Source organism: Pithys albifrons, chromosome 3, assembly GCF_047495875.1.
Source record: "Pithys albifrons albifrons isolate INPA30051 chromosome 3, PitAlb_v1, whole genome shotgun sequence".
NCBI lineage: Eukaryota > Metazoa > Chordata > Aves > Passeriformes > Thamnophilidae > Pithys > Pithys albifrons.
In genome coordinates, this window is record NC_092460.1 from 6,715,342 (window position 1) to 6,732,229 (window position 16,888).

The 16,888-nt window shown below is 42.5% G+C and overlaps 1 protein-coding gene across 2 annotated transcripts in view; it reads right to left on the reverse strand.

Moving 5' to 3' along the window:
- Window positions 1-15,042, reverse strand: part of SLC25A26 (solute carrier family 25 member 26) — an 86,127-nt gene extending 71,085 nt beyond the window's left edge. For both annotated transcript variants that reach the window (XM_071550293.1, XM_071550292.1), the window contains exons 1-3: window positions 14,713-15,042; window positions 10,833-10,989; window positions 9,128-9,237 (exon numbers count right to left, since the gene is read on the reverse strand). In XM_071550293.1, the coding sequence (XP_071406394.1) occupies window positions 9,128-9,237; window positions 10,833-10,989; window positions 14,713-14,745 (300 nt within the window). In that variant the 5' untranslated portion in view covers window positions 14,746-15,042. The remainder of the gene's footprint in view (window positions 1-9,127; window positions 9,238-10,832; window positions 10,990-14,712) is intronic.
- Between the last annotated feature and the right edge of the window lie 1,846 nt (window positions 15,043-16,888).

Sequence of the window (16,888 nt, forward strand, 5' to 3'; positions counted from 1 at the left end):
AGTTAGGGACAAAAGCTAAAACCAGGACTATTTCATTAACATTTATCTACGTATTGCTAAGACAGTGTATGTTCTAATTAAATTAAGGTAATTTTTTTACCTCTGCCAGTTCGCAGAAAGGCGTTTTAACTTGTAGATACTCCTTGCATGCTTCAATGCTGCCATCTCCTGGTTGGATTCATGTTGGAACAAGACTTTCCTGGCTGTTCTGACCAACGTCTCAACTGATGCTGAAGAATGACCAGGGCAAATAAAAGCCTCAGAAGTGCCATGAAGTTTTGTAGATACTGATTCAAACAGTTTGTTTCAGTATATAAGAAACCCGTCCTCATGTGGCCATAGCTAACAGAAAATAAAATCTGCTGCAAATGGCCCCGGGAACCTGCCCAAAGCCTTTTCCATGGGCTCACCTGATTATTGGAAACATCTGAACTTAAAGCTGTAACTCCTGCATGGGGCAAATCCTACCCAAATTTAAAGCAGCTGTTCAGAATTAGGCACTCATCTAATTCATCAGCACAAAGATACTGAGCATTTTTCTCCAGACAATAGCACAAGATACATAATAAAGAACAAAGAGATAGTCCTGCTCACAAGGTGGTTTGGTGCAAGCAGGTGATCCAGGCCTTGATGATTCAAAAGCCAGTGAACTGCAAAAGCTGCAAAATACACAAAATTCACTGCTCATTCAGGAAAAACAGCAGCAACCACAGCTTTCCATGAAAACAGCTGGAGAAAACCCTTAGACAAAAAGAGATTTTTAGTTTACTTTTTTTAATGGTATTTTTGTTAACGTGCCAAACATTTGAAGTAGCTGGTTGGATTAGAAAGAACCCACTGCAAACTCAGGAGTAAACCACCCTGACACCACTTCTAAGTTCACTAGCAGGTCTCTGCCCCTCTATCCTACATGTTCTCTCTTTAGCACAGCCAAATGTAGACAATGCCAACATTTTCAGGAAAGAACACAACACCTCCTGGTCCTTAGCACTGCATTATCATCCAAATAACAACATATCTCATTTAGATTAACAGCCCGTTGCTTCCACTCTTTGTGCTCCAAGCAAACAATTTTCTCCATGACTGGATTTGTAGGGTTTGGTAGAGAATCAAAGATTACACGAGTGTGTTTTTAGGCATCTCTACTACAGCTTGACCACTACCCTTGCAGGAACAATCTGCAAGAGGTGCACCCAGAAACACTTGGAAAAGGAGAGAGCAGGTGTTATAGTTGCCATTAAGGGCTTATGCTGAGTATTTAAAATGGGTTGATGCACGGCAGGTTTGCTCAGAACCAGGGATACAGCTGGTGCAACACTATTAGCAGCTTTGTGGCTCCAAGGAGAGCACCTTGAGAAAGCATTTATCTCCTCCAGTAGCCTGGCTGCACCTTGCACAGCTGATGATCTGCCTCACGCTCTTAAAAGCTCCCACAACCATACGGTCTGAGCACTTCTTACCTTTAATAAGAGGCAGATACTCCCTTTGCTCTAAGACAGGCTACTGAAGCCCATTCTGTTAATGTGCTCCTGACTAAGGCTGATCTATTCTCTGCACTACCTGGGCTTGGGTGGGGATCAAGACCAAGTTTTCTCCACTTAGTAATTAGCCAGCTATTCTGCTACATGGCAGGAGAAGAGTAGTCTGAGGACAAAGAATTGCTGTGGAATTTGTTAGAGGCTGGTGATTTAGGAACCTGCAGTCAGGAAATCTCTCATTTGCATAGCTAAGCCTACTTGAAAATTTGGTACAGAAACATGTAATAAGCTCCAGAAAACATTTCTTAGTTGCAGCTTTAAACCCTCTAGAACCCTTTCTAAAGGATTTTAATATTTAAATTTCCCAAGCAGGAGATTAGTTTTAATGACTTTGTCTGAGTAGGCTGGGAAACTTTAATTGATGTACACCATATAAATATAATTTAATACTTACCACAGAACTAAAGGAACATACCTGGGGACAGTTACTCTTAAAAATCATGTGCATAAATTTATTCTTAATCAAATAAGAATCTAACTTATGGCACTATAAAACTTTGTATCCAGACAGCAAAGACTTTAAACTAAACCTTACAATACCTGTGGCAAGATAATCACTAAACCATTGGGGAGAAAAAGCTGCTGCACAAAAATCACAACAAAGGCTATGGCTTATCAAAGGACATATGTTTAGGCTGCAGTCAATCTGCAAAGAAAATCCTATGCTCTCCCCCCATTCTTGAAGGTCAGAAGGATTGTCTGCTGCAACATACTGGAAAAGGAGCAAGAAAAAGTAACTCTAAACTCCCATTCAAAGAGAAGCAGCAGCAAAGTTGGTTTTGTGGGGGTTTTAAGTGTACTCTGCATTAGCCCTGACCACACTCCTGCAGACAAAATCTATCTTGGGGCTCAAGTTTATTTTGCTGCTGTTTTCCTATTTGGTTGGGTTAATGTCATAACCTGAACATCTCGATTACTATGTCAGATGCTCCTTTCTAAGAAGTTCCTATTTTTAATCCGAAACATGAAAACTATCCTTTCCCCTTTCTCAGATAACAGAATTGTTAAAATAATAGGTGAGTCTAAAATTAAGAGATCTTAAATTGCACTGATTTCCTTTGGATCCTGAGAAAGAAGGGGAAATTTCCCTCTTGGTTCAAGCCAGAGGCTGTGAACAAAGCTTGAATTCAGCACTGCCACTTCCTATGCCTCTCCACACCCTATAAATTTATGTTTGGTTCTTCAGATATCTCTGGGATTCCCCTCTCCAACAGAAGAGAAAAATGAATGCAATATTATGGGATTAGCAAAGTATTCTCCAAATAACTGCTTCTAAACTGTGGTCACAGCTCTTGGATTGGAAATGTTTGCTGGCAGGGAACATGAGATGTATTTGTAGATGGAAGACAAACTGTCTCCCCCTTTGAACCACCAGAAAAATTAATGAAAAGCAGAGAAACAGGAAATACCCATTTGTCATTTGGTTTTATATTTTCTTTGAACAGAGCACCTGAACTGCTGCAATGACAGACCCCTAACAGTTCAAACACCAATAAACCTTCATCTAAATAATTGCTGCCCTTTTCACCAAGGCAGAACAAAAATACAAGTTTCTACTGTCAGTAATTTGCTGTGGGTCACAACTCAAGTTTTGAACAAGTCCTTCCACACGTGCTTGTCAGCAGGTTGTGCTACCTGCTAGAGCACAACTGAAGAGGAGAATTGAAGCATTAACACCTATTTTAATGAGGAAATTGTCTCCAGGGATGACAGAAACTGCCCAGCACATGCACTGTCCATTACCAATTTCTGCTTTAAATGCCAGCCCCAGGGAAAAAGTGTTCATCTTCAGAATTAAACCCCAGAATATGCTAATCTTATTTTCCCCTCCCACTGTCATGCAGAGCACAGAAATGCCCTTCCAGCACAGTCAAATTCAGTCCTGTGCAAAGCTGCTGGGGTCATGAACAGGTGACTCCACTCCTAATTTAAACCCCATGGAGAGAACAAGTTTTGACTAATGGGCTCTGGATGGGAAAGTTTAGACAATGCCAAGCTCTTTGTCCCATCTTTGCCTCTGACTGACACAATAAGGTCTTCATTAATTTAACTGCAGCTCCCCTGTATGCTGGCAGGAAACATTTCTTCAAAGAGCAATCTCACCCAGCAAGATCCCTCAGATCTCAGCAACTCCCAGAGATTAAGAACACACTATTTCAGAGAGGAGACCACTCACAGGGACCAAATGTCACAAGCATTTAGAAAACTGGAGTTTCTGCACAAATGTTTTCCACTTCCCCCAAGTTCTCACCTTAGACAACTTTACCCAGAATCTGCTGAGCTGTTTTGCAGAGTGTTATTTCATCCTGTCATGTCAAACCTAAGTCAGCTCCATGTTATTACTTTCCAGAGCTCCCTTCTTCCTGCTTCAGAGCATCATCTGCACCAACATACACTTCTTCCTTCAGCTGGCTCCTCATCCATCACTTCAGGACCCCCCTCAGGGCTACTGCCCCTCTCTCAGAGCTCTCATCCCACACATGGCTCTTCATTCCCTACAAGTCCTGCTGTGGGTTCCCTGCCTACCTCTCCTTTAGCCACATTAGATACACCTTTGCCCTCAAACAGTGGAAATTTGTGCTGAGTTCTCTTCACAGCAAGGAGAAACTCTTATTCCAGTTACATCAGTTAATGGGCAGAGAACAGGGAAAGTTTGTGAAGCTGACAAGGGTAACACTAAACATTTTGCAGAAGTACTTGTCACTGTAGATGTTTTGAAAGTTTGTGTGTTTTGCACAACTCAGGGGCTTCTTTTTAAGTGTAATCAATATAGTTTTGTTTCCTTTTTAAAACTAAACCTAAAACTTACCCAAAGTGGCCTGCTTTTATACTCATCTTTTGTACTCCAGCACAAACTAAGTGTCCCACAGATTTTGAAGTTCCCTAGTAGTCACAGGCAGTTGGTTTAAACTCAAGTGGTAAAAATCAGCTGAATAAGTTTTAAAAAAAAATCTTCCTCAACCTACTTGATGCTTGAATCATAAATTACTACCACATTTAAACACAAAAAAAGCCTTAAAACCAAAGAAAAGTAGACCCTTAATTCAACATACAGAATCGTCTGTATGATCCAATCTATTTCAGCAACTCTTTCACCATAAGAGTCTGTTAAACTTATTTTAAAAGGCTTAAGAAACTCATCAAATCCACCAGCCAAGCTGTTCTTTCAGCAGAAGTAGCATGGTGCATCCCCCATCCAGCATAAAACTGTTTCCAAGGAGCCAAGTGGGGTCAGGCTGTGTTACAGGACAGACGTTAATGAGATTCCAGGCAAGGGAACACAGGCAATATTTTCTGAAAACACATTAAGTCTCCTGTTGAAAGATGACTAGTGTTTTACAATTTGCTCAGTCCCTTGGGGTTACATTGGCCCAGAACATGGAAATTTCAACTACATTGTATTTTATCAAGTATTTTCCTCTAATTGATCCCTTACTCTTTCCTTCAGTCTTTTCACTTAAAGAATTATGGGCTTGTCCACATATGGAGCTATTCATAGCTATTCCTGACAAACCCTGCATAGAACATTAGTTTAAGGTAAGTTTATTCCAAAGTACCTCAGACCTTTCCAAAGCACCCTCAGACCTTTCCAAAGCTGACTCCAATAGAATAAGTCAGGAAATCTATCAGGAAATACTTTGAAATTACTTATTTCTCACTTATACTCCTTAATCCAAATTAGCATTACTCTACAGACACTTTGAGCTATGAACATTTCTAAAGCAACTGAGTATCACCCTTGGATTAGAAGAAAAGACATGACAAGCATCGAGCTTTCCTGCAAAGTAGCATGTCCTCTGAGCCCTGAACTGGGTAGATAACACAAAGCAGTGTTGGAAGAGCAGCTGATGAACAAGAGGCAATACATGCAGTTAGCACAGAGCATACCAGAGATCAGCATGGGTGGCTGGTTAGGTGTTCGACAGTTCTGGATTTGCTGTTTCAGCCTTTAATTGTATGATGAATTTGTTGGGAGCATTTGTGGATTCATGCCTGCATTCATCTTTATTTACAACCAATTCCCAGTCACAGCTTTAATTTGAGTTTCCATCCGCTCCAGCTCTGCTCCTTCCCCACCAGTCCTTAATGGCAGCAGCCTCACCTTCCCAGCCCTCTCCCAACCACTGCATCTGCATAAGGATTTGGCAAAAATCCTACAGCATCTGTATTGCAGACCTGACCTCACAAAGATTAATTTCTGAATCTTTCAAACCCCACCACAATTAATTCAAAAGACCACCTACACTGCTCACTCCCCACCACTGCTCATCTCGCCAGGGTTGGCAAAATCCCCTTCCCAAAGCCTGGAAGCAGCCAGATATGCACAGCACAAAAGGCACAGGCACAGCTAAAATTACAAGTACTAATCAATGAAAATAGAAGAAAAAGGTTAAGTACTGTGGAAGAGATCCCATCAAACTTTGGTTGCTGTCAGACTTGGAATACTACTTGGAACACCATGATCTGCCAGCCCATAATACACAGGCTGAGAGGAGATAGGATGCAAAGCAGAAAATGCAGGTCTTTGCTTTTAAACAGTTTTGTTCATTTATTAGTTCAGTTCTTGGAAAAGACATAGTGAAAAATTCAAAGCCATTAGCCCAAAGTCGAGACACTTTAAGAACTAAATCACTTCTTTGTTGAATTAAAAGCAGCTCTGCCTTGAGTGTCCAACTTGAGTTCAACTGCCTGTTGAACTGCAAAGCCACATCTTCCAACATGCAAGGTTTGGAGTTTCAAATACCTAAAAACATCATGTCTGATGTGAGCAGCTATTTCATCTCTGTTAGACTGGGCTCCTGCAAGCTGATCTTCTAAACCTTACCATGCTGTAAAGCCCTGACTAATTATCCTGCTGGAGATTCTCTCATTCCATTACTCTGTGGATTTGTCCGACTCTTGTTCTGCCTCTGCCTCAGAAAATGCATTAATAGCAACTTTCTTCTCTGACCTGGCCAGTTACACTCATGGAATTCATAACAATAAACTTTTGGAGAAAAAAGAAAGACAATGTTGTCAAAAATAGTCAATCAAGAACAAAAGGTTAGAAAGGTAAGAGTAAACCCAATATTTACAAGCAACAGCCCAAAACTTTCACTCAATACCCTGCAATGCTCAGATGGTAACCATAACAATATCTAAATATTAGATGGAAAAGGCTGCTGTCAGCTCCCTTCTCTAGAACGTGAGCCAAACGACTTTATTCTCACCTCCATGGAAAAGCCAGTGGGATGTAAAACTATCTGTGCTGAATCCAAATTAGCTGTGCTGAATCCAGCCACTTTGGCACTCCTGAAGGAAACCTCATCGGTCAAACTGGGACAATCTCAATGTTTGCAGGAGGTTGGTGGGAGAGGCTCAGAGGGGGACTTCAATGAAAGTTTCATATTAAATGACATAAAAAACTCTGTACAAATCAATCCAGAGATGCACAATTAACTCTGGGTCTGCCAGACACACCTGGTTACTACTTAAAGTGGGCACTCAGAGGTTGAAAATACTGTTCCTTCTCAGAGTGACTTATACCGCCTTAGAATATTAAAAGTAAAATTTTAGAACATCTGGTTTTCCTTTCCACTCCCTATGATATCATGTTTTCCAAGCACATTTGGCAGCTCAGTGCAAAGATACAGGCAGACTAAACACACAGGACAAAGTTGAGTCAAGATGAAAAATTCCAATGTCCTGGATGCAGTAAGTGTGTTTCCTATCTCCAAATTTCAGTTACACCAAAGGTATAATAAGGGGGTTTCCCCACTTGGTAACTCATGTATTCTTCAACCTTCTTCTTCCTTGATGAGATGAGATACCATGTATCTGCCCTCTAGAGTTTTGGCTGTGTCTTTCTAAGTAATTTTTCATGTATTATGGGATATTCAGAGTCTCTACACCATGAGATTCAGTTACAGGAAAAAATAATTATGTTTAACAGAGTCAGATTTTATATGTACTTTTCTTTATCTCACTCTGGGAGATAAGATTAACTTTTTGTATTTCTCCTGCCTAAAAGGAAAAAGACCAAAACAGCTCTACAGCTCCTGCCTTCTTTCTGCTTCTTTGTGCCTCCCAGTCTGGAACTGGAAACACAGACCACACCAGTCCCAGGGGACTTTGCTTGACATGACTTTCCACAGACTGCAAACAATACAGAAGAGTTATAATAACTAAGAGTTCCCATTTGAACCATTTCTCACATGTATTTTATCATATCTTGATGCAACTTTTGTCTCTCTTCGTCTTTACCTATTTTATTATTTTTAGCAGGTCACATTGAAAACACAGATTTGTCAGCACAAATACACATACTCACTTTTTTTGATGCACAAGAAAGTATCTGACTCATTTATGCTCACCAGTGAAGGAACAGCAAACCTAGAAATCCAACATCACTTTCCTGTTCTCAGTCTTAATTTCTTTGTTTTGTAAAAAACCAGCATGGAAATGCAAAGACATGCCTTAGAAATCCTAACGTGACAAAATCTTTGGTTCACTATTTTACATTTAAAAGCAATTTGTATCATAGTAACTATTAAAGTATACAATGCAAGAAAAGCACATATTACCAAAAAGAACTACTGAAAAATAATAGTCCCAGTGGTTATGCCCTGATTAAAACTTAATGACTAATCAATAAAACTATAATTAAACTTTCACCCTGATGCAATTTGGATTAGTTTATATATTTCTATTGATCAGCTAAGACTTTATATAAAACAAATGTGAGAAGGTCTTGCTTTGTGCTATTCTATTCCAGGTTTGCTGTAGCAAATTTCTAAATCCCCATCTCAGGCACTATAAAGCTTAGTTCTCCCCTCACACCCATCACTCCAAGAGAAGAAAAGCCAGCAAAAAGCAGGAAAATGAGCTGGAAAAGGGCAGTTACAATACTGTGGTTTCCACACCATTAAGTCACACTGCCATTTCAATGACTCCCAATATACATTTCTCTGGCCTTAGAGTAGCAAGAGCCAAGCACTGAGACAGCCCTGAGCAACTCATTTCCTGTGCTGCACCACCTCTGTCAGCCCCACAAGGAAAGCAGTAAGTGCCTGAGTTGTGAGGGTCACAGACTACAGACCACCTTGGAAAAAAATGGGCAACAGGTTCTGCTGGAAGGAGTCATTTGTGGCCAACAGGCCTTTGGCTGCTGCTAATTAAATTACCCAGTTCCAGCTTTCTCACTGAAGCCTCACAGGCAGAGGGAGTATACTGTAAACAACCTACTCAACAAAGAAGAGTGGGATTTTTTTCCAGTCTATTTTATTCCAAAGCACTGGCACTCCTTCATGAGCACAAATGTCATTTTGCTCGATTCTGCAACAGCACCTGAGAAGCTCAAAAACTCCTCATGGATGTTTTTGAACAATCCACGCTTCCACCATCTACTTACTTGGCAAGATCAGCCAATAGACCCACAAAGAATTGTTATTGAGTCATTTATTCACTTTGAAACAATCCTTACAAGTGCCAGAACTGTCACAAGTATGGTCAACACTCAAAAAGTAAGATATGATGCCAAACCCAAGTTTCCATAACTGAATGGCTTCCTCTCCTCTCACAGACACACAATACATGAACTTCCTTCTTACCACTTCCCCAAGGGAGGCAGCCACCATGTGTGTTGCTGGAGACAAGTAAGATGAAGAGCCAAGGGGCAGCACAGACTTCACATTCTCATAGGTGATAAAAAATGCAGCAGCTGAAATACAAGAATACATGCAATTATTTCATGGTTTCTCCATCACAGAACTAGCATAAAAAACATTTAGAGGTGGATTTTGACAGCTCTTATTGAGCAACTGTAGTTAAAATCAGGATATTTTTACACCAAAACAGTACAACAGTATGAACAAAATCTGTGGGATAATTCCTTCAGCAGTTTATTCTTGTGGCTAACCCTGGCAAACATCCCATTAATATGAAAAGGTATCAGGACTTTAGGCCACATTTAAATTAGAGGTAAGGAAAGATGTGTTAATTATGAATGTCCAGCACATTCTGAAAAAATGGTATCTTCCTTATTCCCAGATAGAGAGAAGAGCTTTTGGTTCAGTTGAATGGACAGTCTTTTTTTGGTTGTGAACAACAAACAAAACAATTGATTACTTGAAAAGAAAAACCAACTAACCAACCCCAAAATCCAGGTACTTGATACAATTCTGCCAATGTGCAGAACTATTTCAGTAGCAGTATATTAATAATTTCTTCCCTGCTATCATCAGTTTAATATTTTGCAATTTAGTGCCATAATTTTTTTCCAAGCTTGTAAAAGTAAAAGACTTGTAAAAGTTCTGTACAATGAACAAACAACATATAAAACTAAGCTGAGCACAGCAAAAGGAGATGTGTTTATTCACTGCAACAGTCAACTACAAAGGCACTTAGACCTTAAGGGTTGTTCCTTCTCCTAAAGATAATTTCAGTTCTCAGTCATACATTGGAAAGATAAAATCACAGTTCAGATTTTGGAGATGTAAATCCTGGAAAAAATGACATGTCTTGAGGGGGAACAGATTTTAATTGTACAGGAGGGCCACATGAATTGCCTTCTGCTAATCAAAAGATGCTTATCACCTCAAAAGGAGATAACAAAGCAGCCAAGATAAAGAACTGACTTTTTTTTATATCACCTTATGAAGGACATCAAACATCTAAAGGCATCAGTGGATTTGTCAGCAAAGTTCCCCTAACATTTATGTCAGACAGCATAGCTTGCTGTTTTTCCATCCCTCCCTACAAAGACAAAATGGACAAAGGCATCAGGAATTTCAGATGCCTTTTCTATGCAGGAACTCCACACGTTTACTTTTTAAAAATTCTCAGCTTCAAAAGTATTCCTCATGTCTTCACAACTGAGGTGTTGCTGTTTCAGGGAGATGGGCAGAGCCTCCCAAGGGCAATCAGCTCAAAGACCTCCAGTGTTCCAGCACTTTGGACTTGGATTCATTTCCAGTGTTGTGACAAAATGAGTCATGACTAAAGTGTCCAGGGCAAGCAAGACTCGAGCCCTCTCTGGCACCCAGAAATGCTTTAGGGTGCCCCTATAGGGACAGGCTCATATTCAGATACCCTTCCAAGGAATTAAGGTTGGTTTACAGTGTGAACATGCAGCAGCATTCACTCCAGGCTTGCTCAAGAGTTTGCTCAATACTGTACAGTCCTAGAATCTGCTCTTTACAGCTGGACATGGACTCACAGAATCCAAACAGGCACCTGCAGGAGAGGAAGCCACAGGCATGAATGTCCTATACAACATAAACTAATAAAACAAAGTGTAACCTCATGACAATTTACCATTTGGAAAGGATCCTATAGCAGTGGAAGGAACACCAGCATAGATGCCATGAAAACCACCAGCCTTCCTAAATCCTTGAGGACTCTGCAGTCTTGTTTTCACAGTATCCAGGGGAAAAAGGATCAAGTCAACACAGACACCAGCAACTCCACCAGCCTTCAAGACAAAACCATGGAATGAAGCACATTAATATTCTCACAGGTGAAGCTCTGGTGTTTATATGAGTAACTGAGGCATGACTAACCCAAAGCACTTCTGACTGTACCCATCCTGAGGTCAGTTTATAAACTGATGGTCTTACACAGACCTCAGTAGCTTCCATAGCTATAACAAGGAGGGTTCAACAAAAGAAAGAAATAGATCTTACAACTTTAAACCATTTTAAGGTATTTTCAAGACAATCTTGGTGCTTTGAATAGGACAAGCAAAGCAATGCAACACTCCCCCACCACACAGAAAAGCAAGACAGTGGACGTCACTTATCCATGACACAGCACAGAACGGCCAACACCTCCAGGAGTTGTGTGATAAGACCAGGGAAAGACTGAAGCAATTCTGCTCTCCCCATACACATCTCTAGAAAGCACATTCACATTTTTCCGGCAAACTTCTGCATTTCAAGTGCTCTTCCCAGCCCATTTCCGTTGTTGAACAAAGCCTAAAGTAAAGCTGCTTTACCTTCTTTTGCTATTAAAAAAATCATCAAATCACAGAAAGGTTTGTGTTGGAAGGGGCCTTAAAGATCATCTTGTTCCAAACCCCTGCCATGGGCAGGGACACTTCCCACCAGCCCAGGTTGCTCCAAGCCTTGTCCAACCTGGCATGGAACACTTCCAGGGATGGGGCAGCCACAGCTTCTCTGGGCAAGCTATGCCAGGGCCTCCCCACCCTCACAGGGAGGAATTTTTTCTTAATATCTAATCCAAACCTACTGTCAGTTTGAAGCCATTCCCACTTGCACCGTCACTACATGCCCTTGTAAAAAGTGTCTCTCCGTGCTTCTTGTGGGCTCCCCTCAGGTACTGGAAATCATTTTAAAGATGTTTTCAAAGTCATAAGGAAAAGGGGAAGGTTTTTATGCAAAACAATCCATAAAGCAAACCCCCTCAAAAGTACTGGTTCAACTACAGCTTTTTCCATTGTCTGTGTTTCTAAATGTAATTTTTTTAAGTTACCCCATGGCATGGCTGATTGTAGAAAATAATTACTTGACAAAATCAGGGAAATGAGACTGAAATAAACAGAAAATCTAATTAAAAGAAAAAATAAATCAATAGTTAGCATTAATCCATTATGACACATTATTTAGATGCAATGCTATTCAGAACAGAGAAGATAGTTTGAAGTCTACCTTGTACAGAACAGCACACAAGGAACAGCTGCACAGATTTTTAACTGCCTGAAAACAAATCACATGTGTGTTACTCTGATAATTTTTTTCAAGGCAACAGAGGATTCAGAGAGGTGTTCACTATCTACTGCTAAAGGCTTAATCAATAAGTTAATTACTCTTTTAATCTAGTTGGCTATTTTGCATGCATTGATTTTTCTTCACTTTCTCATCAAAATCCTTATCTGCTCAAAATAACATTGATCAGATTTAAGCAGATTTAATCTAGCCTTCTGTTAAAACACGAATCAAAAGTTACTAATTGCTTCTTTAAGTTCTCAAGGTTCTGTATCTTAACTGTCATTTAAATTCATGAAGCAGCAAACAGAGCACCTGCCAGCAGGCGATTGTATCTGTGTGCTTACGCCACCTGAAGAAAAGAGGGATGATTTTTGGATAAAAAGATACCCAAAACACACCTTCTCCCTCAACTGTCAGTAACAGTTGTGTTATCAGAAGTCACAGAGGTGAAGAACCTTTTCCAGGAGTTGGACTTACTCGTTAAACTTATTTAAGAGGAGACTGAGGACAGACCCCATTGTGACCTGCAGCTTTCCCGGGAGGGGAAGAGAAGGGGCAGACACTGATCTCTGCTCTGGGACCAGTGACAGGAGCCAGGGAATGGCCTGAAGCTGTGTCAGGGAAGGTTTAGTTGAGATATGAGGAAAAGGTTCTTCCCCCAGAGGGTGGTTGGGCACTGAACAGGCTCCCTAGGGCAGTGGGCACAGCACCAAGGCTGGCAGAGCTCCAAGAGCATTTAGACAACACTCTCAGGCCCATGGTGGGATTCTCAGGGCTGTTCTGTACAGAGCTAGGAGTTGGACTTTGATGATACTCGTGGGTCTCTTCCAACTCAGGATATTTTATGACTTCTATAAACTCTATCACAACAATTAAACAAAACCAAGACCCAATTCCAAGGCACTGAACTACAACCAAACCACCTGCCCCTGGAGCTTTTGTGTCTCCTTACACCTGCCCAAGGCACCACATCCCTGACTCGCACGCAGAATCCAGAGCGAGCCCTGGATGTTTCCAAGGAGGTTCCCAGCTATGGCAACTGGGGGCTTCATCCTCTTGCTTAAAACCAGCTTGGAAAGAAAGTTGTACCACTAATAGTGGACAAAAAGAATGCAGGATTGGCAAATCATAAGCACAGTTTGGCAGAACCCTCAAGACAAGAAATAAATAAAGACAACTCAGCCAATGTGCTGAATCAGCTCTGACTGAGTAAAAGGTAATTCCAGCAGGGGCACATGCAAGGACCGACCCAAAGAACGAGAAAAACTGAGCATAAAGAAGCAAGAGAGTCATTAACCAAGAGAGGACAGAATGGTAATGAAAGAACTATGTAACTTGTAGCCAATAATGACTAATAGCTTTGTTTGCTAAAATGTATAAACAGTGAAAAGGTTTGGTAGTCTCGGTGATGGGTTTGTGGATTTGCCTTCACAGAACCATAAATAAATCAAATCCTGATGTCAGGGTTTAGAGATGTAACAAGAACTGTTACTCTTTACAACACAGAAATTACAGAGCTGAGCTAAGTGATTTACAGAAACAACGAGGAGGGGAACTGAGGCAGCCACCAAGGCAACACCCAGTTACTTTTTAACCATGTGCATTGTCTTGAAGAAATTTACAAAGCGGTCACTTAGAACTACGGGGGGCTTCAGATAGAGAAGACTTTCAGAGACCTTATGAGGATATGCAAAGATGCTAATAAGTGTTGGGAAATTTCATGAATATGTAACAGGAATGCGAGGAACAAAAAACTAATGACAATGTAAAACTGACATAAAAGTTGCAGTGAATATACCTCGATGTGCACTTTGGTGAAGTGATAACCAAGGCACCCGGCGGCTCTTAAAGGATGCCTTGATTTCTGAAACTCAAAAGAAACCTCTAGGACTCAATTTAGAAGTGCCACTTTTAGGCAACAATACCTCTGAAGCCGAGAAACCTCAGAACAAAGGAACTGCTTACAGACAATTTATCTTTAAGTAGCAAAGGTGTTTATTGCGGCACCGGGAGCGCTGGACACACTTGCCCGACTTGAGGACACAAAGCAAGCTGTTTGATACATTCTAGAGGTATGGTTACAACATTTAACTACACATATTAATGAATTCTTTACTTTTCTGTGTTCTCTGATCTAAGTCCTGGCTCTAAGTCCCCTATATCCGGTTCAAACATCTAAGTTATGTGATTCGTACCCAGTGGTCTCTTGTATATTACTCCATAACATTTTCTATAACAAGAAGACTTTGGTCCAAAGACTTTGGTCCAGCAACCGAAACAGAGCAAGTTATTAATTAGTGTTTCTACAATGTATTTCTAGCTAAACAGACAGAACAAATATTAGACTTATTATCTCCTTCCAGCTCAGCAGGGCAAGGTGCATCGACTAAGCCATCGCTAGCTCCTCTTGCGCCTTGCTTGTTTTCACCTCCATTCCCAAAGAACCTGTCTTGAGCCCGCTCACTCACCGCCAAGGCCGCCCAGGACTCCCGCGGCTCCATGCCGGGGGGCCCCTGCAGGGTGGCGGCTCGGCCCGGCTCCCTCTGGCCCCGGGGGGATCGGCAGAACCAGATCCAGATCCCTCCGGCCCCGCGCGGGATCACTGCGATCTGTCCCGCTCCGCCCGGCACCAGACAGGATCAGCGGGACGGTACCGGCTCCCCCCGGCCCCGGGCGGGATCGGCGGGACTGGACTGGCTCCGTCCGACTCCGGGCGGGCTCAGCGGGACCGGCGCGGGCGCTGCAGCCGCGCCCCGTGTGCGCCCCTGGGCGCAGCCATATTGCCGCTCCCGCCCGCGGTCACGTGAGCGCGGCCCTCACTGCGCCTGCGCACTGAGGGCAGGGGCGTCGCTGCCCTTGGCAGTACCCTCGGCTGTGCCCTCTGCACCCGCCAATTAGCGCAGAGCGGTAATTAGCTATCAATTAGCGGGGGTTGCTAACTGAACTCCAGTCCGTTTACCAGATCATGGCACTCAGTGCCACGTCCAATCTCAGTTTAAAAACCTCCAGGGATGGGGAATCCACCACCTCTCTGGGTAGCCCATTCCAATGCCTGAGCACTCTCTTTGGAAAGAATTTTTTTCTGTTCTCCAATTTAAATTTCCCCTGGCAGAGCTTGAGCCCGTGCCCCCTTGTCCTATTGCTGAGTGCCTGGGAGAAGAGACCAACCCCCACCTGGCCAGAACTTCCCTTCAGGTAGATCTTTATAGTCCCTTCCAACCCACACTGTTCAATGAGACTGTGAAAACTTTGATTCTGGTTCCTGGAAGAAGCAGGAGCCACAGTCATGTATTCCTGCTGTAATTTATACAACTGGGCTGTGAGCAGCAACACCCAGCAGAGCACCTGGCTGTCTGAAAGGACCCTGCTATTTATATAGGAATAAAAAGGATCTGAAATCTACCATTTCCAGCTGGGGTTGTGGTAAGGGGCTAAATAAACACAAAAGCTGAACGTTCCTTGGTTTCCAGGTCCATGTCTGTCATCAAAGTAGGTCCTTTGGAGCGATATTGAGGGGAAAATCGGCCATCTGCAGTAAATGGAGCGTGTTTTTAGAGTTACTGCTATTCCCATACAACCCACTGATGGCAGCACTTAAAATGAGACCTTATTACCCACCTGTGCCCACGAGGTCTCTTGATGTAAAGGTTCTTGGGGTCACAGCAAGCATTTTTCACATTGTACAGTGCAAAGCTTTCAGACACACTCTGTGGCACTGACTTCTATTTATCACCTTCTGTCAGGAGAGCTGCTACTGCATCAGAGAGGTCACAACCCCTTATTCTTCCAAGCCACTGTCCTGTCTTAAATGAGCAAGTTCTGCTTAATGCCACAGGCCAAACATTAATCTTTGTGCCAAGTCCTTCAATGGACTCCCCCAGGCCCGCAGAGTAAGTTGAGTGAAGAAAGAGATCCTGTTTCTTGTGTTCTTTGTGCCTTCTGAGAAAATGCTGCATGTGCTCTCCAGCCCCTCCTTTGCAGGGGGAGAAGATGGGCTGAGCCAAAGAACCGGGCACAGGCAGTGTCTGACTGCACCTGAATGACAGATGTTCATGGTCCCATATCTTTGCTTGATCCTGTTTTCCCCTTGTCCGTGGTCCTGTGCCTTTTCCCAGGCTGCTTCCAGCTGTGGCTGAAGCTTGGGGCTGGAGGGTGAGCTGGGGGGTGCTGAGGAACAGCCACGTGGTGCTTTCCACAGGCACTGTGGGTGCAATACCCTGAAGCAGAGGAGACTAAACACTTGTGTTCATCCTGCTGCAAGTGCTGACTCTGCCAGCACCAGAGCAGCTTGCTGGCCAACATGGGTTTGCTCAGACCCTCCTTTCATCTTCTTTATTGTTCCCTTCTCCTCTTTCTCTGCCCTTCCTTGCCTGTGGCTGCAGGTTGGTAAGAATGCTTTTAAAAATGACCATTATGCCTACACCACCTCACCTGCTTCCCTTTGCAGCACATAAAAGCCTTGGCAAGAGGTGAAAAGCCTTTTAATTACGGTATGACAAAGAGCATATTGCATCTATGGATGCACTGAGTGGGATATGAGCTGCCAAAGACATAACAAACCTCTAGTTTATACTCTGCAAGAAGCAAACAGGGATATTGTAGGGAGTGAATATCAGCCACCGATGGCTTTTCTTTGTCAGGGCC